The 23,756-nt window shown below is 42.1% G+C and overlaps 2 protein-coding genes across 3 annotated transcripts in view; both read left to right on the top strand.

Moving 5' to 3' along the window:
* The window catches only part of WDR43 (WD repeat domain 43), a 254,939-nt gene that overhangs the window by 44,122 nt on the left and 187,061 nt on the right, over positions 1-23,756 (top strand). The gene's annotated exons all lie outside the window — the stretch shown is intronic.
* PPP1CB (protein phosphatase 1 catalytic subunit beta) overlaps positions 14,015-23,756 on the top strand; it is a 52,156-nt gene continuing 42,414 nt past the window's right edge. The window contains exons 1-2 of one of the 2 annotated variants that reach the window (XM_050754010.1): positions 14,015-14,129; positions 14,347-14,485. In XM_050754010.1, coding sequence (XP_050609967.1) covers positions 14,434-14,485 — 52 coding nt within the window. In that variant the 5' untranslated portion in view covers positions 14,015-14,129; positions 14,347-14,433. Of the gene's footprint in view, positions 14,486-23,756 lie in introns of both variants that reach the window. The other variant, XM_050754009.1, reaches the window with a different exon arrangement.

Genomic DNA, 23,756 nt, shown 5'->3' with positions numbered 1-23,756 from the left:
AAAAATTCTACCACATGAATAAACTGTAATTTATTTATTAGTTCCCCACTGAGTTATCTGGCTTATTTCCAAATTTTGGTTATTAAAAATAAAACTGTCAAGAACATTTTGTCCACATCTTTTAATGGTCATATGCATTCATTTTGGGGGGTATATACCTAGGAGTGAAAGTGCTAAGCCATAGAGAAGGCTTAGATCTAGCTTTCATAGATGTGCCAGTTTTCCAAAGTTGTTGCACCATTTTACAGTCCCACCAGCAATGTGTGGAAGTTCTAATTGCTTTATATCCTCACCAACACTTGATATCATCAGTCTTTTCAATTTTAGCCATTCTGGAGAATGTGGGTTGGTATCTCATTGTGATTTGCATTTGCATTTGCCTGGTGACTAACGATGTCTTAAGTACCTTTTTCACATACTTACTAGATATTTGGACATCCTCTTCTGTCAAATGCTTGTTCAAGTATTTTGCCCATTTTATAATTGGGTTGTCTGTCTTTTCCTTATTGGTTTATAGAATTTGAATTCTTCATTGGACAGAGAAAGAAAGAGGTGGATTGCAAATAACCTTCTCTCAGTCTGTGACTTGCCCTTTCACAAAAGTTCTTAATTTTAATGAATCCATCAATCTTTCCTTTTATGGTTAGTTTTTTTTTTTTTTTTTTGGATCTTGTTTAAGAAATCTGGCTGGGTGTGGTGGCTCATGCTTGTAATCCTAGCACTCTGGGAGGCCGAGGCAGGCAGATAATTTGAGGTCAGAAGTTCAAAACCAGCCTGGCAAACATGGTGAAATCCTGTCTCTACTAAGAATAAAAAATTAGCCAGGTGTGGTGGCAGGCGCCTGTAATCCCAACTGCCCAGGAGTCTGAGACAGAAGAATTGCTTGAACCTGGGAGGCGGAGGTTGCAGTGAACCGAGATCACACCACTGCACTCCATCCTGGGCAATAGAGACTCCATCTCAAACAAAAAAAGAAAAAAGAAACCTTTGACTGCCGTAAAGTCATGAAGATATTCTTCGTGTATTCTTTCGAAGCTTTATTGTTTTGCCATTTAGGTCTACGATCCATCTCAAGTTAATTTTTCCCATACGGTATGAAAAAAGGCCAAAGTTCATTTTTTTAATAAGACCATTCAATTACTCCAGAATCATGTATTGAAAAGACCATCTCTTCCCATATATATATATATATGTATATATAAATAAAATTATAGTGTATTCATGTGGTAGAATTTTATACAGTAAAAACAGGCAACTCTATACTGTCTTCTATTGATTTCTCTGTTCTTGTACTAATATCACACTGTCTTAATTACTATAATTTCATATTAAATTTTTAAATCTGATAGTATAATCCACCAACTTTGTTCTTTCTCTTCAAGATGGTCTTGTCTATTTTAGATCTTTTGCAGTTCTATATACATTTAAGAGTCAACTTGTCAATTTGGGGGTTTTGGGAGGTTGTTTTGTTTTTGTTTTTGTTGTTGTTGGTTTTATTTTTGAGATAGAGTCTCACTCTGTTGCCCAGGCTGGAGGGCAGTGGTGTGACTTTGGCTCACTGTAACCTCCGCCTTCTGGATTCAAACGATTCTCCTGACTCAGCCTCCCCAGTAACTGGGATTACAGGCACCTGCCACCATGCTTGGCTAATTTTTGTATTTTTAGTAGAGATGAGGTTTCACCATGTTGGCCGGGCTTGTCTCAAACTCCTGACCTTAGGTGATCTACCCGTCTCAGCCTCCCAAAGTGCTGGGATTACAGGCGCGAGCCGCCACGCCTGGTCTGGGGCCTTCTCCATTTTAGTAGGAAAGAGTAGACCACATTCATTTATTCCATGAAGTTTGGATTGTGAAAATTGAAGGAGAATCTCAAACTTGAAAAACTAACAAGGAAAGATATCTTGGAATCATCTTGGACTCATCATTCTCCTTTGTCCCCGTGAATCCTGGGCCACCAACTTCTGGCAATCCCAGCTCCAAGGCAACTCTAGATGCTTCCTCTTCTCCATTCCCATCACTGTGGAGTAGCCTGGGTTAGCCCATTCCTTCCAAACCTGGTCTGATACCAGGCGAAGAATGTACTGTTCTTTGCTCATTCTGCTGTTTCTCTGATGAAGCATTTTGAGAAGGGATTCTTTAGGATTTTCTAAGGCAATGGCTTCCTAAGCAGTCTTGCTGCTTCCACTCGTTTCCATCACCTTCTGCTCTCAACCTTCTTGTGGCTCCCAATACACTCCGAATGTAATCCAGTGTCCTTGACACAGCTCACTCCATCTAGACCTTCTCTACTTCTGACTTCTTCTTCTATTCCTCCAACCTTTCTACCTAATTGCTGTTCTTCATCTATGTCAAGCATGTTTCCAGCTGGGGGCCTTCACAAGGTAGTTATTTTTGCTGGTAATAATCACTGCCTCCCCAACCCACTCTCAGATATTTACATGGCCTGCATTCTCATTTTTTTTGCAGATTGCTGCTTATTTATTTATTTTGAGATGGAGTCTTGCTCTATTGCCCAGGCTGGAGTGTCGTGGCGTGATCTGGCTCACTGCAACCTCCACCTCCCAGGTTCCAGCGATTCTCCTGCCTCAGCCTCCTGAGTAGTTGGGACTAAAGGTGCCCACCACCTTACCACACCAATTTTTGTATTTTTAGTACAGACAGGGTTTAACCATGTTGGCCAGGCTTGTCTTGAACTCCTGACTTCAAGTGATCCACCCGCCTTGCCTCCTAAAGTGCTGGGATTACCGGCGTGAGCCAGATTGCTGCTCATGTGTTGCTTCCTCAGAGAGATCTTCCATGACAACTCTGTCTAAAGCAGCATTCTTCTTTATCCCAACCTCTTATCCTGTTTCATTTTTCTTCCTAGCCTTTAGCACTACACACACACACACACACACACACACACACACACACACAGTGTTATCTCCTAGAGAACCAACCATTCTGGTTTATCCAGGGAGTTCCTGGGCAGAATTTGAGTGCTAAAAGCAGGAATGTCCCAGGCAAAGTAGGATGGATTGGTCATTTCTCCCCTCCTACCAGAATATAAGCTTTATGAGGGAAAGAGCTTTATTTAATTCTCCACTGTCTCCCCAGTCCACGACACAGTGCCTGGCACACAGTAAGTGCTCATAAATATTTATTGAACAAATGAATGCATGAATAACTTCTTATTTCAAACAACATCTGGTTTAAACTCTCTGACCTAGCATTCCAATTTCTTCTTGACTTTCCCATCTTAATTACCCCAACCTATTTCCTACTACTTCCTCTGATGCACCCTCTGCTCCAGGCACCCCAGTCTCCTCTCTTTCACAATCCCTTCACATGAAGAGCCCTCCCCTATCTCTTCTAGCTGAATCAGTCTCTTTCACATCTTTTATTTTTTGAAATCTTTATCAGTGAAAAGGCCTGAGGGATGAATGGGTCCCTATCAGAATTTCCTTGAATATTGTTACAAAATATATGCTCCTCTATTCCCAATGCTGAGAAATAGTTAAGATGTTCTTGGGGGAGGAGGATAAATTAAACATTGATATTTTGAAAAAGCTCCCTAGGTGATTCTGACAACAAACATGCAGCTACTTCAATAAAAAAAATCACTTATCTAGTCCATCAATGGATTAATGGAAAAAGAAAATGTGGTATATATTCTACAAAGGAATATGATTTAGCTATAAAGAAGAATGAAATATGGTCATTTGCAGAAACATGGATGCAACTATAGGTCATTATGTTAAGTGAACTAAACCAGAAGACAGAAAGACAAATATTGAATGTTCTCACTCATATGTGGGAGCTAAAAAAGTTGATCTCAGGGAGGCAGAGAGTAGAATTATGGTAGCTGGAGGCTAGAATAATCCCCAATGGGTTGGGGGGATGGTGGTGAAGAGAGGTTGGTTAATGGGTACAAATGCACAGTTAGAAGGAATAAGTTGTAGTGTTCAATAGCACAGTAAATGACTATAGTTAACAACAATATACTGTACACTTCAAAATAGCTAGAGGAGAAAATTTGAAATGTTCCCAACACAAAGAAATGATAAGGTTTCAGGTGATATATATCCTAAACACCCTGCCTTGATCATCACACATTGTATTCATGTATCAAAATATCACACATATCCCATAAATATACAAGTATTATGTATCAAGAAAGCCACCAATCCAAATCCCATAATATTTCACAACCCAGTTCAAATCCTTTAGTGGAATAACTGCTATTAAGGCTTTGCCTGACCTCATTGCCTCCCCCTCTTTGGGATTCTAAAAAACTTAGGATCTGAACCACACCTCTGAGCACTGGTCATACAGGTCTGGCATAGGAATGTGGACAAAACTCCTCCAGCTTTATTTTTTGCTTAGGATTGCCTTAGCTATTCTTTTTTGGTTCCATATAAATTTTAAAATAATTTTTTCTAGTCCTGTGAAGAATATTGTTGGTAATTTGATAGAAATAGTGTTGAATCTGTACATTGCTTTGGGCAGTATAGCCATTTCAATGATATTGGTTCTTCCTATACATGAGCATGGGATGTTTTTCCACTTGTTTGTGTCTTCTCTGATTTCTTTGAGCAGTGTTTTGTAATTTTCTTTGTAGAGATTTTTCACCTCCCTGGTTGGCTGCATTCTTAGGTATTTTATTTTTGTGTGTGGCAATTGTGAATGGGATTACCTTTCTGATTTGGCTTTCAGTTTGGTTGTTGTTGGTGTATAGGAATGCTAGTAATTTTTGTACATTGATTTTGTATCCTGCAACTTTGCTGAAGTTGTTTATCAGCTGAAGGAGCTTTTGGGCTGAGATTATGGGGCTTTGTAGATACAGAATCATGTTGTGTTCAGAGATAGTTTGACTTCCTCTCTTCCTATTTGGATATCCTTTATTTATTTCTCTCACCTGATTGCTCTGGCGAGGACTTCCAATACTATGTTGAATAGAAGTGGTGAGAGGCCATCCTTATCTTGTGCTGGCTTTCAGGGGGAATGCTTCCAGTTTTTGTCTATTCAGTATAATGTTGGCTATGGGTTTGTCATAGATGGCTCTTATTATTTTGACGTATGATGTTCCTTCAATACCTAGTTTACTGAGAGTTTTTAACATGAAGTGAGGTTACATTTTATCAAAAAGCCTTTTGAGAGAATTTTATCAAAAGGCTTTTATTTTATTTAAATTTTATCAAAAATCTATTGAGAGAATCATGTGGTTTTGTCTTTAGTTCTGTTTATGTGATGAATCACATTTATTGATTTTTGTATGTTGAACCAAACTTGCTTCCTGGAGATGAAGCCTACTTGATCATGGTGGATTAGCTTTTCGATGTGCTGCTCGATTTGGTTTCAAACTACACTACAAGGCTACAGTGACCAAAATAGCATGGTACTGGTACAAAAACAGGCACATAGACCAATGGAACAGAATAGAGGCCAGGTGTGGTGGCTCATGCCTGTAATCCCAGCACTTTGGGAGGCCAAGGCAGATGGATCACGAGGTCAGAAGTTTGAGACTGAGTTTTGAGTTTCAGCCTGACCAATGCAGTGAAACCTCATCTCTACCAAAAATACAAAAAGAATTAGCTGGGTGTGGTGGTGTGTGCCTGTAATCCCAGCTACTCAGGAGGCTGAGGCAGGAGAATTGCTTGAACCCAGGAGGCGGAGGTTGCAGTGAGCAGAGATCGCACCACTGTACTCTAGCCTGGGCGAAACAGGGAGACTCTGTCTTAGAAAAAAAAGAATAGAGAGCCCAGAAATAAGACCATACATGTAAACCATCTGATCTTTGACAAAGCTGACAAAAAACAAGCAATGGGGAAAAGACTCCCTATTCAATAAATGGTGATGGGATAACTGGCTAGCCATATGCAGAAGATTGAAGCTGTACCTCTTCCTTACATCATATGCAAAAATCAACTCAAGATAGATTCAAGACTTAAATGCAAAACCCCAAACTATAAAAACCCTGGAAGACAATCTAGGCAATATTATCCTGGACATAGGAATGGGTGAATATTTCATGACAAAGACACCAAAGCAATTGCAACAAAAGCAAAAGTTGACAAATGAGAGCTAATTAAACTTAAGAGCTTCTGCACAGCAAAAGAAACTATTAACAGAGTAAACAGACAACCTACAGAATGGGAGAAAATATTTGCAAACTATGCATCTGATAAAGGTCTAATATCCAGCATCTATAAGGAACTTAAATTTACAAGAGAAAAATAACCCCATTAAAAAGTGTGCAAAGGACATGAACATCTAGACACCTCTCAAAAGAAGACATACATGTGGCCAAGAAGCATAAGAGAAAAAGCTCAATCATTGGGGAAATGCGAATCAAAACCACAATGAGATACCACCACACACCCGTCAGAATGGCTACTACTAAAAAGTCAAAAAATAACAGATGCTGGTGAGGTTGCGCAGAAAAGGGGACCCTTATACACTGTTGGTGGGAGTGTAAATTTATTCAACCACTGTGGAAAGCAGTATGGTGATTCTTCAAAGAGTTAAAAGCAGAACTACCATTCGACCCAGCAATACCATTACTGAGTATGTACCAAGAGGAATATAAAGCATTCTAAGATAAAGACACATGCATGTGAATGTTTATTGCAGCACTGTTCACAATAGCAAAGACATGGAATCAACCTAAATGCCCATCGATGACAGACTGGATAAACAAAATGTGGTACATATACACCATGGAATATTATGCAGCAATAAAAGAACAAGAAGATCAAGCCAGGTGTGGTGGTTCATGACTGTAATCCCAGCACTTTGGGAGGCCAAGACAGGTGGATTATCTTAAATCAGGAGTTCGAGACCAGCCTGGCCAACACGGCAAAACCTTGTCTCTACTAAAAATACAAAAATTAGCTGGGCATGGTGGCAGACACCTGTAATCCCAGCTACTCAGGAGGCTGAGGCAGGAGAATCACTTGAACCCAGGAGGCAGGGGTTGCAGTAAGCTGAGATCATGGCACTGCACTCCAGCCTAAACAACAGAGTGAGACTCTGTCTCAAAAACAAACTAACAACTACAACAAAAAAACAAGATCATGTCTTTTGAGGGAACATGGATGTATGGACAGAGCTGGAGGCTATCATACTTAGCAAACTAATTCAGGAACAGAAAACCAAATATCACACGTTCTCACTTATAAGTGGGAGCTAAATGCTAAGAACTTATGAACACAAAAAAGAAAACAACAAGCACTAGGGTCTACTTGAGACGGGAGGGTGAGAGGAGGGAGAGGAGCAGAAAAGAGGACTATTGAGTACTGAGCTTAATACCTGGGTGATGTAATATATGTACAACAAACCCTGATGACATGTGTTTATCTATGTAACAAACCTTCACGTGTACCACCAAACTGAAAATAAAAATTTTTAAAAAAGGAATGTGGACAAAAGAGAGTTGCTTATTGTGAATGTTTGTCTGGCCAAGAAGCCCCCTCAGATGTGCAGGGAAGGCATTCCCTACTTTTCCCCTGAGGTAGCTGGGGATGACCTCTCCTTCTCATTTCTGAAGACTCTGTCCCACTGCCAGAACCACCCATATTCTGTTCCGCCTCACCCATTTTCCTGCTGTAAGTTAACAATCCTTGCCATCAAGTTACATCCGCTGCCCCATCCCACCGCCACTCACTTTTTCTCACAACAGAGTCCCAGTTCTACTCCCTGCCACTCACTTTTTCTCACAACAGAGTCCCAGAGCTAGTCCACCTAACTAGCCCAGCATCTCTAAATCACACTGCGTGGGTATTCCAGACAGGGCTTTAGAATTGGACTGACCTGGTGCCTAAAGACAAGTCAAAGCCTCTGAGCCTTGATTCATTACCACATCTATAAAAGGGAAACAACTTACTTCGCAGGATTTTCTGAGGGATTAATCGTGATCATGTCAATAAAAATTCCCAGCACATGGTACACTTACGAACCTCCAGCCAGGAACCTTTCTGACAAAGGAGCAATGCCTGTCACCTGGGCATTGGGACATAGGCTCTCCCAGCCAGGTTGGGCTCTGTCTTAATAGGAATGGCACTACTAGAAGTACCCAAATGTTCCTAGAGCTTGGGATCACTCAATCACATTCTCTAGGTGGTTTGTTAAAACCTGGACTGGCATATTAGGGGCGAGAGCAACCTCTTTTTAACAACAATAAAGTCATTCTTTGAGCTGATGGCACCATTAAAACACACAGGGGCAAAACAGAAAAATGCTGTGCTAATCGCTGACCAGGTTGGCCTGAAAAGCACAGAATGAAAAATAAGAATAAGGGTGGGCATGGGGACCCGAGGTTCTAGGGTGTTCTTGTGCAGGAAGGAGAGGGGACAAAAAGAGTAGGCTCTTGCACAGTATGAAAGCTTTCGAGTAAAATCTTGAGATGGAGAGATTGAGATTCAAGTCCTAGTTTTCTCAGCAAATCAATGCAATTTAACTTTCTTTTTGTTTTCTAGAGACAGGTATTGCTGTCACCCAGGCTGGAGTACAGCAGCATGATCATTGCTCACTGCATCCTCAACCTCATATGCTCAAGGGATCCTCCTGCCTCAGTCTCCAGAGTATCTAGGACTACAGGTGCATGCCACAGGACCTGGCCAAGTTTGAAATTTTTTAGTAGAGATGAGGTCTTGCTATGTTGCCCAGACTGGTCTCGAACTCCCGGGCTCACGGGAGCCTTCTGCCTAGGATTCCCAAAGTGCTTGGATTACACACATAAGCCACCACGCCCAGCTATAATTTAACCTTTCTAGATCACAACTTCCTCAATTGCAAAGTGAGTGAGATTAAAAGTAATTGTATAATTTTTTTAAAAGTTCCCAGCACAATATGTTCACTGCCTTTCTTCCTTCTTCCTTCACATTCCCTATCCTTTGGTTTGGGAGCCAGTTCCTTCCTGGCAACCAAACCCCAAGACGTCAAGAACTGTGCTCAGCCCACCACGCCCTGCCCTCACCCCCCCACTCGCCCTGCCCTCACCCCCCCGCCCCCCCAAGGATTCAAAGGTATCAGAGCATCCCTTGCCCTTCATGCTGCCAGCCCAGCCTTTGTCTCCCATATAGGGTCCAGGTCTGTCTGTAAATTGGAACTAGAATTGTCTTCACGCCTATTGCTCAAGGTAGTAGAAAACACTGAGAGATGTTTTCTGACATGCCAAATAGGAATCCTCAATAGATTTTCCCCATCAAGTCTGTTATAATTGGTGGCTAGAGTCCATATTGCCATGGACCCTCTTCTATAGTTACATTAAGGACTAAATTGATTTTGCAGACTGATCTGAGAGTTTAACCACCATTTGTACCACAGTCTCTGTGGGAAAATATATTCCATGTTCCAAACAATTGACCCTTTGGAGTTGATCCAGTTCCTGAGCTGGGGACGGCATGTACAATATTATGTTACATTTTGGGTTTTATTTGTATGTCTTAGAATCATAGAGTTGTTTGAGCTGGAAGAAGCTTTGGAGATCATTTATTAATGGGCACATTTTGTAGGTAATGAATCCAAGGTTCAGAAAGATAGAATTGTCTAAGGTTATTCAGCTGCTTTGGTCTCCCACCTCCAAGCCAATGCTTTTCCCACTATCCAAATCATTTTGTGGTCATTTTTCCACATAGTCATTAAACAACTTGAAAGTTGGGAAGTCATTTCTTCTTCAACACAGACTCAGACTCACTAAGTGTTTCATAAATACTTAATTGGTTCATTATTCTTTTTGCTTCAGAGTTCTATTCACTGTAAGGTTTTCTTAAATAACAAGTACCATAGGGCATTTCAATTAATAATTTATTATGATAGACTGGATCTGGTTTAAATCAAGATTTAAATAATAATTAATAAATATTCTATTTAACCAGTGTTTCCTACATCAAAGACCTATTGGTGTTGGATGTAACCCTGATGAATATATTTCACAGCTCACAAATAGTCTGGCTTTAGTTTTAACAGACATATGCTATTAATTTTAATGTGGTCTCATATATTATGAGAAGCTACTCATTTTATAACTACATAAAAAAATTAATGCCTTCCTTGTCTTATCTACCAAAATCCAATTGAAACAGAGACTTATAAAAACCATTTAGGGCCAGGTACGGTGCCTTACGCCTGTAATCCCAGCACTTTGGGAGGCCAAGGTGGGAGGATTGCTTCAGCCCACGAGTTCGAGACCAGCCTGGGCAACACAGCGAGACCCTGTCTCTACTAAAAATAAAAAAATAGCCAGGCGTGGTGGCACATGCCTATGGTCTCAGCTACTAGGGAGGCTGAGGTAGAAGGATTGCTTGAGCCTGCGAGGTCAAAGCTGCAGTTAGCTGTGAATGAGCCACTGTATTCCAGCCTGGGTGACAGAGTGAGGCTCTATCTCGAAAAAAAAATTTAAGCCATTTAGCAGTAAACCTCCAACTGAAAAGGTGAATTATATGTGATTTGGATATACTACAGGAGAAACAGAGCAATAAGAAACAAAATATTGGCCAGGCGCGGTGGCTCAAGCCTGTAATCCCAGCACTTTGGGAGGCTGAGACGGGTAGATCATGAGGTCAGGAGATCGAGACCATCCTGGCTAACTCGGTGAAACCCCGTCTCTACTAAAAAATGCAAAAAACTAGCCAGGCGAGGTGGCGGGCGCCTATAGTCCCAGCTACTTGGGAAGCTGAGGCAGGAGAATGGCGTAAACCCGGAAGGCGGATCTTGCAGTGAGCTGAGATCCCGCCACTGCGCTCCAGCCTCGGCTACAGAGACTCTGTCTCAAAAAAAAAAAAAGAAACAAAATATTTACAGTACATTGTTTTATTTGTAACAAATATTCACGTATTGTATACTTTCCTTCACCAAACAGTTATTTCCTGGTACCCGTTTCAGTGAGCACGATGGGGGTGGGGGGGAGGCAATAAAAGAGAAACATTCTTACCTGTGTAGATGACTTGCTTTTATTGTAACAAAGGCAACTGGCCCTGTAATCTAATTAGGAGAAAAAAAGGCCACAGATCAACTCTTCATCAATTAAATAGTCATTACTTGTGGTAGCTGTTCATCTAGCTTTAATTGCCTTATAGTTAACAGTTCTAAATAGTCAGTTAACTCCTTCAATTACTAGACATTTATTTTTCAACCAGTTTATCTTGAAAGATACGGATATACTATGGAGTTAGCTTAATACAAACAGAGAGAGAGAGAAGAGAGAGTGGGTTGGGACCACAGGAGAGGTTATTGACCAAGGGCAGGGAAGGAAGCATTTATTTATATTTGCCTTATAATAATAACTTTATTAAGACCCCAAAGTCATGATGCCCAAACCCCTTACAATCAGGAAGTCTAGATAAAGAATAGGAGTTTCCCTTCATAGACATTTCTGGAATTACCCAAGTATATTAACATGCATGACCCAGATGCCTCCCTAAGCCTAATGGTGTGCTGATAAATGTTTAACAACCATCGTTCAGAAATAAGACAGGAAAACTGCCATCTATGCCTGGTAAGATTACAGGTGATTTTTAAATTTTTTTTCTTCATTTTCCCAACTTCCTTCAGTAAACACATTTTACTTTGAAGGGGGTTAGGGTGGCAGATAATGTTTGGGGTTATGGTGAGCTGCCCCAGAAACTATTGGGTTATTAAGTAACATTTAATTTATGTACCAGTTTCACTTCAAAATCTGAAGCATTCTGAACTCTTAGATAATTATTTTGGAGGGAAATCCCACAGAAAAGTTGGCTGAGCCCCTAGGGATAAAGCTCTTTCTTACAGTGGCCCATTCCTGCCCAAGATTCCAGGCACTGGAAAACCTGGTGGGGGTGGAGAAGGTAACATCAGCAGGTAAGTACTCAGAACCACTCTCCTATGTCTTCAGAACCACTCTCCTATCTCCTATCTCTTCTTCTCACAACCTCCAAAACTCTGCTGAGACCCGCCTCCCTCTGCCTCACTTGTGATCTTCTCTCGGATGCTCGCTTTCTCAATGTGCAACCGTTTCCTTTGGGTGTCCTTTGTCCTTTAAACATGTCTGCATACACTTGAACTCTAACGTGGACAGGGTTCGAAGTTCTTTTTCATGGGATTCATTGGCCCCATGAAAATTAGAGGCCAAGTAGGCATCTATTTACATGCTCCCAGGCATTCTGTTACACTTAAAGAGGCTCATGGAAGAGATCTGGGCAAGCGGCATAACTCCACAAGCTGCTATATTCAAGTCCTAGTTCCAGCTTAGCCAAAACACCTACTCTACTTGCAACTGATCTTTTTCTTGGTTGCTAGAAAACTGGGAGTCATATGTGTGGCCTATCTCCAGCAAACCAATAGGACCTTACACCATGCATTTTGCATACGAAACTGCTGGCTTAATCTTATCTTTCCCACTCACAGTTTTCTTTCGTCCTATTTTTCTCTGTACTCATATTTAATTTACCCTGCTGTACACATTTATGTAAACTATGTTAAATCCTTTCCTCTGGAATAAAGTAGGGTGTAATAAATTTAATAAAACAACAAAGAGCGATGATGAGCCAGGTCTTCACTCCTGAAGGCCTCAAAATGAACTGGCAGTGATCTGTGAAAACCACAGAGAACTGCCAGTTCATCTCCACAGATTACTGCAGAGTCTGTGAAAACTGCTCCAGCGAGGACCACCATTATAGCTTGCTGCCTGTTGTGTTCACAATCGATGCACAAACTCAGTCCTGAAATGGAGAGAAAACTAGGGGGAAAAAAGCATTAGGAAATCCTAGCTCTATGTCATCTGGACATTAGAAAGCACTTGGTTGGACAAAGCTGCTTCTCCCCCACAGCACATGCCTGTTTCAGCATCTCAGCCCACATTCACGGAGAGGGAGAATATCGCAATTGTTAAGAATGCAGACTCTAGCACTACATGCCTGGGTTTGAATCCCAGCTCTGCTGCTTATTTGTGTGATTTGGGCTAGGTTTTTTAACCATCTGTGCCTCGGTAAATCCCATCTACAAAGCAGAGATAATAATAGTACCTACCTCACAGGGCTGTTATAAGGATTAAATGAGGTAACGCGGGTGTAACATTTAAAACAGTGGCACAGCACATAACAGGGATATGAACAAATGTTAGCTACTATTAGTGATATGTGAGTGGGGGAAGTACTGCCTTGGACTTGGGGCAATATCAGATCTGAGTTTCTGGAAAAACACCTGTGGAATAAGTAAGGGTTGGCCACCTCCTAAAACAGGACAAAAGATCTGGCTTGCCTAGATCCTTAGCGTGACTGCCTCTCCTCCTGCCTTTCTAGAAGCAGTATTACGTGATGGAAATATTTGGTGGGTGCTGTGGGCACAAAGATAAGTTAGTGTGTTTTTATCCCCTAGGAGCTGAGTCGAGAGTGGGAGAAAAATGCATAAATAATTACCAGGTAGGATGATTAAGCAATATACTGGAAGCAGCAACAGAAACACACTGTGGAAAAAAGATACCCACGGCGTGGATGGAGATACAAGATGTGTGAAAGCGCTAAACACAGGCAGCCATATGCACCCATGTAAAATTGTATTATTGCTGACTCCTACAGGGCCCACTTTAACTCTTCTTTCAAACAGAATCCCTGCGGAACTAATTTTGTAGAACCACTGGGGGTAAAGACCTTTATTTGCAATGTCGAACTCCAGCAGAGTTAACCCCTTCTTGCTTTTCACAAGAGCAAACCCGGGTTCCAAACGCTGCAGTTCGCGTTTCCCGGCTAGGAAGAAACACGAGGAACTGCTTGCAGATCTAAGGTATGAAGCCATGAAAAGGAAAGCGAGGCCAAAAGGGTGCAACCACCACGTCTGGAAAACGCCAGTGAAGCAGAGGAGGAGGAAGGTGAGCCCTGCCCCAGGCCGCTCTGCGTAACCGGGGCTTCCTCCGAGCGGCAAAGCCGGGCACCTCCTTGGCGCCTGCGCCGCGGCGGCGAAACTCGGCGCAGTGGACGTGGAGAGAGAGGGCGACGCACCTGCGCGAAGACGGCGGCGGCAGAAGCCGCTCCAGTGCGGCTGCGCGGAGGCCCAGGCGTCGAGGGGAACCTCGGCGGGGAGCGCGCCGGGCGCCTGCGCGGAGAGCTGCGTGACGCGGTGGCGCGCAAGGGACGTGCGGAGTGAGTGGCGCTGCGGGTGGGGCCGTCGGCGGCGCTGGTGAGCTTTGCGGAGCTGGGCGGTGCCGAGGACGAGGAGGTGGCGGCCTTGGTCTGACGCGGCCCTGTTTGTGGGGGCCCCTTTTGTTTATTTATTTATTTTCCGTGGGTGCCTCCGAGTGTGCGCGCGCTCTCGCTACCCAGCGGGGAGGGGGTGGGGGGAGGGCCCGGGAAAAGGGGGAGTTGGAGCCGGGGTCGAAACGCCGCGTGACTTGTAGGTGAGAGAACGCCGAGCCGTCGCCGCAGCCTCCGCCGCCGAGAAGCCCTTGTTCCCGCTGCTGGGAAGGAGAGTCTGTGCCGACAAGATGGCGGACGGGGAGCTGAACGTGGACAGCCTCATCACCCGGCTGCTGGAGGGTGAGTGCGCGCCGGGCCGTGGGACGGAGGGAGGTCGGGCGCCGCCGCCGACCCCTGCGTCCACCTCCGCCGCCGAAACGCGAGGGGACCTCTTTCCCGCCCCGAGGCTGTCTCTGGGAGCGCGGCGCGGCAGACCAGCCGAGGAGGGGGCGAGGAGGCTGCTGGGCGCCGGGGAGCGGCCTCCGGGAGCGCGGTCAGGAGAAATCGGGGGAGAGGGGGCCGTCCCCGCGGACCCTTGGTGGCCAGGCCCGCCGGCCGGCAGCTGTGCGGAGCGGGTCTGCGGGAGACAGCCTTTCGGAAAGGCCGCCGGGCTCCGCGCGCCGTCGTGCTCGCCTCCGGTGACTCCTCCGAGGAGGGGGAGAGGATGCCTGCCACCGGGCTTTGTGTGTCCGTGGAATCAGTGTTTCTTCTCTCTTTGTGCATTGCCCTTGGCTGCCTCCGATTGTCGTTCCGCGAGTGAATTTTATGTATATATATAAAAACCTGTCCGTAACAGGAATGCTTCGCCTGCTCTGCATTTTTACACGATGCCATAGAATGGATTCTTCTTAGAGAGGATAAAATTAGCGGGAATTTATCTACCATTTGTTATTCGGCCTAAAAAAATTGTAAGACAAAATATTTGATCAGGTTGAAGATGCACGTAAGAAATGTGATGTATGTAGATGTTGGCTTTTGCGTTTGATTTGAGCAGAGCTTAATTTCTGCACAACTTAGTGAAGATCTATTTTTAAAGCCTGTCTTGTGTTCGAAAGGTATTTGCAAGTCTACGCAGCATTTGAACTTTCCGGGCCCTGGTGTTCTTATCGAATAGTTTTATGTTGGTGGGAAGGCAAGTGGGGGGGGAAAGCGAAGAGTTGGACTAGCCAGTTAAATGTATTGATTCATTGCAGGATATTATTCAAAGTTAAATGCCAAACAGTCCTTCTACCCTAAAATTTTCGTCATCACTAATTGTTTTGTGAGTGTGTAGAAAAGCCATTAATCCCTTTTAAACAATTTAGAGGCCTCTTTGTTAGCCGCCATCGAAGGATTGCATATGTACTGTTTGCTTTCAAATTACCTTAAGATAATTGTTTGCTACAGTAAAGCAACATGTACTTATATTTGGAAAATCATCAAAGAATATTTTAATGGGGGAGGGGTAACTCGTTTTTTTCAACGAATGTGTCGGTATCTAAAACCCAAGTTCTGTGTGTAGCCGTTCTGTAACTAAATACTGTATATTTGCTCCAGAAGTGAAAGCCATCCAGCAGTCTTAAGACTGAATAGGAAGCAAAAGTTTTACCAGGAACTCTTATTTACCTTTTCCTTTACTATCAAGTTATTCCTGGGAGGCCCCCTGGTGCCTGCAGTCAGTGTTCACTACCTAAGACTTTGTTTCAGATGTGAACGTCTTGCTGAGTCTTTGAGAAATTTGCTTTGAAGAAAAATTGTATTTTGTAACTGTTCTATGAGAGAAATACAGTTAATTTAAAAATGTATATGTCTTGTTTACATTTGGGAAAGTAGAGGCCTACTCTCCCCCCCCCCCCCCCCCCACGGAGTCTCACTGTGTCTCCCAGGCTGGAGTGCAATGGCACGGTCTCGGCTCACTGCAACCTCCGCCTCCCGGGTTTGAGCGATTCTTCCGCCTCAGCCTCCCGAGTAGCTGGGATTACAGGCACTCCGCCATCATGCCCGGCTAATTTTTTTTTTTTGTATTTTTGTAGAGACGGAGGTTTCACCATCTTGGCCAGGCTGGTCTTGAACTCTTGACCTCTTGATCCACCCGCCTCAGCCTCCCAAAGTGCTGGGATTACCGGCGTGAGCCATCGCGCCGGACCCAATTTTATATATTTTAAACTTTGCTTGTAAATTTAAATATTTTAAAAATATGTTTGTATCTCAACTTTATATTTTATTTCATTTTCCATCTATTTTATAGGCATAAAACAGATTTATGTTTTAAAATGTTTGTATCCTTTTAAATTAGATGCACCTTTTTATGATTACAGGTACTTAAACTTCACGAGTGGGTTGTGCAAGGTTACTGGAAAAGACATTGGGGGAAAAATAGTCTAAGTGATTCAATTTGTTTTTGTGAATTCAAATTAAATATTTGGTTTTGTACAATCTTTTTTCCTTTTTGGGGGGCGGGGGTAAGAATTGTAGTCCAGACACATTTCTCTCAATTTAGCAAGCGTTAACATGTTGACCTCCTCCTTGCCAGGCACCAGCAATCCTAAAACAAGACAGTCTCTTCACTCAAGGAGCTCCGAGTCTAAACAAGTGGCTTTCAGGCTTTTTCAGCCTTCTCTCTGTCCTGTGTTCAGCACACATTCTATCAGTAGATTTCAGTACTTCTTCATCCTACAGAAGCATATTTAGTTTGACAGTGCTACCCAGGGATTCTTAAATATTCTGGGTTTTTCACCTCCTTCCCAAATCGAGGCCTATGGAAAGACTTGTCCAGAGCAGACTTGAATTTTCTAGTAAATAATTATTTTTAATCTTCAAAGAAAATTTTGTCCACCTGGATTTTCAATGATATTACATTCTAGTTCATGATATTTCATAAAGCTGCCTAGCAAGAGTAACTGTGGTTAGTGTTTTTAGTGTCACATGAACGTGTAAGTAAAAATTTGGCAAGAATTTCTCTGCGTTGGGGAGAACATTCAACAGGATCTGATCTCATTTTAAAATGCTGATTGTAGCCCCACAACATATTCCTGATTGTTTTTTCTTTTTTACTATATAAAATCGCCGATCAGTTGTACACACTTCTGGTGACTACATTTTATGAGTTGCTTTTTGTTTTTCTTTTTTAGGTGGGCGTATTATTGATAAGGTTTTTTTTTTTTTTTTTGAGACAGAGTTTTGCTCTTGTCAGCCAAGCTGGAGTGCGGTGGGGTGATCTCAGCTCACTGCAACCTCCACCCCCCAGGTCCAAGCGATTCTTCTGCCTCAGCCTCCCCAGTAACTGGGACTACAATCGCGTGCCACCACACTGCGGCTAAGTTTGTATTTTTAGTAGAGTTTCACCGTGCTGGCCTGGCTGGTGTCGAACTTCCGTCCTCAAGTGATCCACCCGCCTCGGCCTCCCAAAGTGCTGGGATTACAGGAGTGTGCTACCATGCCCGACCTTGATATGATATTTTCAAAGAGTCCTTTAGGTCATTTTAATACATACATGCCATTTAATGGAAAACAAATACTGATTTTATTATTTGGATGGTGCATATTCTTTCAGTATGTTTTCTTGGATTAAGTTTTGCTTGGAACTAAAAACCAAAGACTTCTACTTTATCCCCTGTAGTGACCCTGTTGGCCACATTCTTGTGGCTTATCATAGTGTTTTGATCATTTAAATTGAAGCTAGTTTGTAGACTATTCTGGAAAATCCCGTAAAAGCTTCTTTCTTAGATGAGTGGTTCTCAAAGAGGGGTGGGAAATGAGAGTATAGCAGAATCACCTGGGGGAACTTCTTTCAAACTATAAGTGCTAAGTTTGTTTTGGAGGAAGTGAAGTGAAATGAGTAGAATCTAATGCATTTGGGAGGAAGTTAGTATGGAAAACTGCTGCTGGGTGAATAAGATAGTGCCAGCTCTGTTCCCAACCACAGTCTTGATCCAGGTATTTAAAAACTGGAATGTGCTAGTTCATATAGTATGTCTATTATGTATCATATATGTTATAATATGAAACTGTTTAGAATTTGCTTTTTTCTGATTATGAAAGGGCAGCATTCTTTCAAGAAGTCCCCTGTAATTCCACAATCAAGAGCTAACTTGTTGAAATTTTGATATGTTTTTGTTTAAAGTGTACTTTGTAAAATTCATGTGCTTTACGTCATTAGAATATTTCTTACATAGCTTTATGAGTTAATTTTTCATGTAGTGTTACATCATGAACATTTTCCCTTGTCATTGAATTGTCTTCAGAAATACCCAAAAGCGATTTGCTGTGTGATAGAAAAGTTTTTCTTAAAGTGTTTTTTAACATATTACCACGAAGCCGAACTTGACTATTACAATATGAGTTGTAGAATATTAGCACTGTGTAAAGTTCCATAGCAAAATGTGATTGTGTTACATTTTTGGCCCACTTAACAGTTTTATGAAAATCTTGGGATATGTGTGTACCTGTTTTGTTTTTTAAATTCATTTTTCATTTAACTTTGACCTGTCAGATGTCTGAATTTGTGACACTGCTTGTGATCTTTTAGTGTCTTTTCTTTCTTGTGAAACATGTATAGTACTCTTAAGATTTAGTTAGGCTGACAGGCTACACTTTTAACTTTTCCTTTTCAAGACAGGCTGGAGTGCAGTGGCTTGATCATGACTCACTGCGGCCTCTACTTCCTGGTCTCAATCAGTCCTCCTGCCTCAACCTCCTTAGTGGGTGGGACCACAGGCACATGACACCTCGCCTGGCTAATTTTTTTTATTTTGGTAGAGACGGCATCTCCCTATGTTGCTTGCCCAGTCTGGTCTTGAACCCCTGTGCTCAAGCAATCCTCCAGCCTTGGCTTCCCGAAGTGTTGGGATTACAGGTGCGAGCTGCTGCACCCAGCTTTTAGTGTCCTTTTGAAGGCTAAAAAAAATAAATGAATGGATTTGAAAAGTGAAATAGATTTTTTTTTTTTTTTTGAAACGGAGTCTCACTTTGTCGCCCAGGCTGGAGTGCAGTGGCATGATCTCGGCTCACTGCAAGCTCCGCCTCCCGGATTCAGGCCATTCTCCTGCCTCAGCCTGTCTAGTAGCTGGGACTACAGGTGCCTGCCACCACGCCCGGTTAATTTTTTGTATTTTTAGTAGAGATGGGGTTTCACGGTGTTAGCCAGAATGGTCTCGATCTCCTGACCTCGTGATCTGTCTGCCTCGGCCTCCCAAAGTGCTGGGATTACAGGCGTGAGCCACCGCACCTGGCCGAAAAGTGAAATAGATTAATGAAAGTGTATTAAAGCCTTCTGTTTTAAGATGACAGCTTTATCCAGATATAATTCACATACCATACAGTTTGCTTATTTACAGTATACGATTTTTAGTATACTACAGAGTTGTGCAGCCATCACCACAGTGAACTTTATAACATTTTCATACGCAAATACCCCCCAAAAAAACCCTGTTTCCAGTAGCAGACACTTCCCATTTCTCTCCATTCCCTCCTGGCCCCCACTAATCTACTTTTTTTGTCTCTTAGGTTTGCCTATTCTGGATGTTTCATACAAATGAAATCATACAATATGTTGTCTTTTGTGACTGGTTGCTTTTAATGTTTTTAGCATTCATCTTTGTTGTAGTATGTATCAGTACTTTATTCTTTTATGACTGAATAATATTCCATTGTATGTATATATCATATTTTTAATTCATTCATCAGTTGATGGACATTTTGTTTTCTTCTTTTGGCTGTCGTGAATACTTGTAGTGCTGCTGTCAACATTTGTGTATAAGTTTTTTTTGTGGGCATATACTTTCAGTTCACTTGGGTATATAGCTGGGAGTGAAATTTCTAGGTCATATGGTAACCCTATGTTTAACTTTTTGAGGAACTGCCAGATTGTTTAAGGCCACTTTACTGATTAAATTGTTTAATTCCGACCAGCAGTCTAAAGGTTAGGCAGTTTGAAAGAAGTGTCAGTTGTTCCTGACAACCTCCACTTCTGTAGGGAAAGTGTTGTGTGTGGATGTACAGCTAGACTTGTTAGAAAAAAAGAGCACGTTGGGGAGTGGGGGAGATCACCCGAGGAATATTTTATCTCGTTGATTCTTCTGGATGAGATACTCGAGGAGACATAAAGGTCGTGGTTTATTTTTTAACTGATTCAGAGATTAGATGTTTGTTTTCTCTGAATTAGTTCAGCGAGTAAGGGAAACTGACAGTTTGAAGAAGTAGCCCAAGGGTGTTTTTATTTTGCTATCTGAAGGCAGACCTGGAGCTTTTCTGGTCAATATCTAAATCCAAGATGAAAATTCGTTGGAATTTATACATTATTTAAATTGAGTCTAGAGACAGAACTATATTAAGATTCAGGATTAATGGGGAAGATAGTTGCATCTAGTAGGTCTTTTTCTTTCTTACTCTCCAGGTTTATTACTTTTAAAAGAGTATACATTCCAATGCCATGCATTTTTTATTTATTTTGTTTTTTTTTTGGTGGCAGGATCTGGCTCTGTCACCAGGTTGGAGTGCAGTGGCATGAACACGGCTCACCTGCAGCCTCAACCTTCTGGGCTCAAGTGATCCTTCTACCTCAGCCTCACAAGTAGCTGGGACCACAGGCATGCACCACTAATTAAAGAAAAATTGGTAGACACAGAATCTCACTTTGTTGCCCAGGCTGGTCTCAAACTCCTGGGCCCAAGCAGTCCTCCCACCTTGGCCTCCCAAAGTTCTGGGATTACAGGCACCCAGCCCCATTTTCAAACATTTCTAACAGAGGTAAAATAATACAGGTATGAAGGAATGTTAAGATGTTTAGAAATACTGACTAAAATTCTGTTATATATTTCTGAAAGGTTATTTTGGAATCTTGGTGGCATATAGGGAGGCAAGGGGAAGAAATAGTTCATAAATGTCATTAAGTTTAGCAGTGGTGTGGTGGATAGGGATTTCCAGTCGAGTCTTCTAGGATTTGTGATTGGATACAAATTTATACCCTTAGGCAGCAACCACTGCTTCTAGCAGCTTTAAATAGCCATTTCAAGGCTTATTCAAGTGTAAATAACCAGTAGCCATTTTTTTCCTGGTTTGATAGAGGAAGTCAGTCTTTGGTCTAGATGGGTACTTGTCATACAGGAGGGAAAAGGGCGGGGGCTGTTGTCCTTTATTCTGCCTCTAAACTATTCATGTAGAGCACAGTGATTTATGAGAGTATGTATAACCCTCATGAATATCACTGGCCTCAGAACCCTCCCTTGCCAAATTTACCTGCATCTGTGCAAAGACAAATGGAGATATTAATGATATGTGCATATCCTAGAGGGAATAGCCTTTGGTTTTTGATGCATAACCACACTTGCATAATTGGGAGGTTTTAACATAGCATATTTCACCATAAAGGAATTTTGTTCTAAGAATGTTAATCAGAATATCCCTAAGTAACAGAAGTTCCCATCTGGTCAGTTGCAAGGTGACCAAAACACCTTCTTGCTTTGAGTATAGTCATATGCTCCATCAAATGATGTTGTGGTCAACAATGGACTTCATGTAAGATAGTTAGTGGTCCTGTAAGATTAGAATGGAACTGAAAAATTCCTGTCACTTAGTGACATCATAGGTATAATGTCATAGTGCAACGCATTACTCATGTTTGTGGTAGTGCTGGTATAAACCTGTTGCACTGCCAGTTGTGTAAAAGTATAACACAGGCCAGGCGTGGTGGCTCATGCCTGTAATGCCAGCACTTTGGGAGGCCAAGGCAGGTGAACCACTTGAGGTCAGGAGTTCGAGACCAGCCTGGCCAACATGGTGACACTCCATGTCTACTAAAAATACAAAAATTAGCTGGGCTTTGTGGCATGCATATGCCTGTAATCCCAGTTACTCAGAGGCTGAGGCAGGAGAATCGCTTGAATCTGGGAGGTGGAGGTTGCCAAGAGTGAAGATTGCACCACTGCTCTCCAGCCTGGGTGAAAGAGTGAGACTGCATTTCCAAAAAAAGAAAAAAAAAGTATAACACAATTATATAGAGTACATAATGTTTGATAGTGGTAATAAACAGCTATGTTATATATTTACTTTTTTTTTTTTTTTTTTGAGACGGAGTTTTGCTCTTGTTGCCCAGACTGGAGTGCAATAACATGATCTCAGCTCACCACAACCTCCGCCTCCCGGGTTCAAGTGATTCTCCTGCCTCATCCTCCTGAGAAGCTGGGATTATAGGCGTGCGCCACCACACCTGGCTAATTTTTTGTATTTTTAGTAGAGGTAGGGTTTCACCGTGTTAGCCAGGATGGTATTGATCTCCTGACCTCAGGTGATCCGCCCACCTTCGCCTCCCAATGTGTTGGGATTACAGGTGGGAGCCACCACACCGGGCCCTGGGCTCTGGAGTGTATTCTTATTTTTAAAAACTAGTTAACTTAAAACCACCTCAGGCATGTCCTTCAGGTGGCATTCCAGGAAAAAAAGCGATGTTATCCTGGGAGGTGATGGCTCCACGTGTGTTACTTCCCCTGAAGACCTTCCAATGAAGATGTGGAGGTGGAATATTGATGATCCTGACTCTGTAGGCCTAGGCTAATGTGTGTGTGTATGTCTTAGTTTTTAACAAACGTTTAAAAAGTAAAAAATATTTTTAAAAATAGGAAAAGGCTTATAGGATAAGGATATAAAGAAAATATTGTACAGCTGTATGATATGTTTTTGTTTTAAGCTAATCGTTACTGTAAAATTCAAAACGTTTTAGAAAATTTTTAAGTTTCTAAAGTAAAAAATGTTAACAGTAAGCAAAGCTTAATTCTGGAAGAAAGAAATATTTTTATCTTTATTACTGTATATATATTGTGCCTTTTCTGTGTTTAGATACACAAGCACTCATTGTGTTACAGCAGCCTACAGTATTCAGTACAGTAACATAGTGTGCATCATGCTTTGTAGCCTAAGAGCAATAGACTATACCATCTAGGTTTGTGTGAGTCCGCTCTATGATGTTTGCACAACAACAAAATCACCTAACTGCATCTCTCAGGAAGTATCCCTTTGGTAAACGTATAACTGTATTTGTCTGACACCATTTTAACCTTCCCCCTAGTCCTACCTCTCATTCTCAAGATTTGGAGAAATCAAAATCTAAGTTTTCATATCAAAGGTTAGGGATGTTGGATATTACATAACTTTCACTAATGTCATATCTAGCAGTTGTAATCACTTATTTTAAAACTTTAAATAGTAAATTAAGAAGGAATCTTTATAGGTACTTGTATGTTTCCTCAATGTGGTTTGCATCGAGCCTTTTATTTGAATTACTATCGATACTTGAGCCAAACTAGCGAGACAAAAAGACCAGACTTTTTTTTTTTTTTTTTTTTTTTTCTGAGACAGACTCTCACACCGTCGCCCAGGCTGGAGTGTAGTGGCGCAATCTTGGCTCACTGCAGCCTCTGCCTCCTGGGTTCTAGCGATTCTCCTGCCTCAGCCTCATGAGTAGCTGGGATTACAGGCGCCTGCCACCAGTGGGCCCAGCTCATTTTTTGTATTTTTAGTAGAGATGGGATTTCACTATGTTGGCCAGGCTGGTCTTGAACTCCTGACCTGATGATTCACCCACCTTGGCCTTCCAAAG

Source organism: Macaca thibetana, chromosome 13, assembly GCF_024542745.1.
Source record: "Macaca thibetana thibetana isolate TM-01 chromosome 13, ASM2454274v1, whole genome shotgun sequence".
NCBI lineage: Eukaryota > Metazoa > Chordata > Mammalia > Primates > Cercopithecidae > Macaca > Macaca thibetana.
The sequence above is the reverse complement of the archived record's forward strand: the minus strand, read 5'-3'. Positions and strand labels throughout refer to the sequence as shown.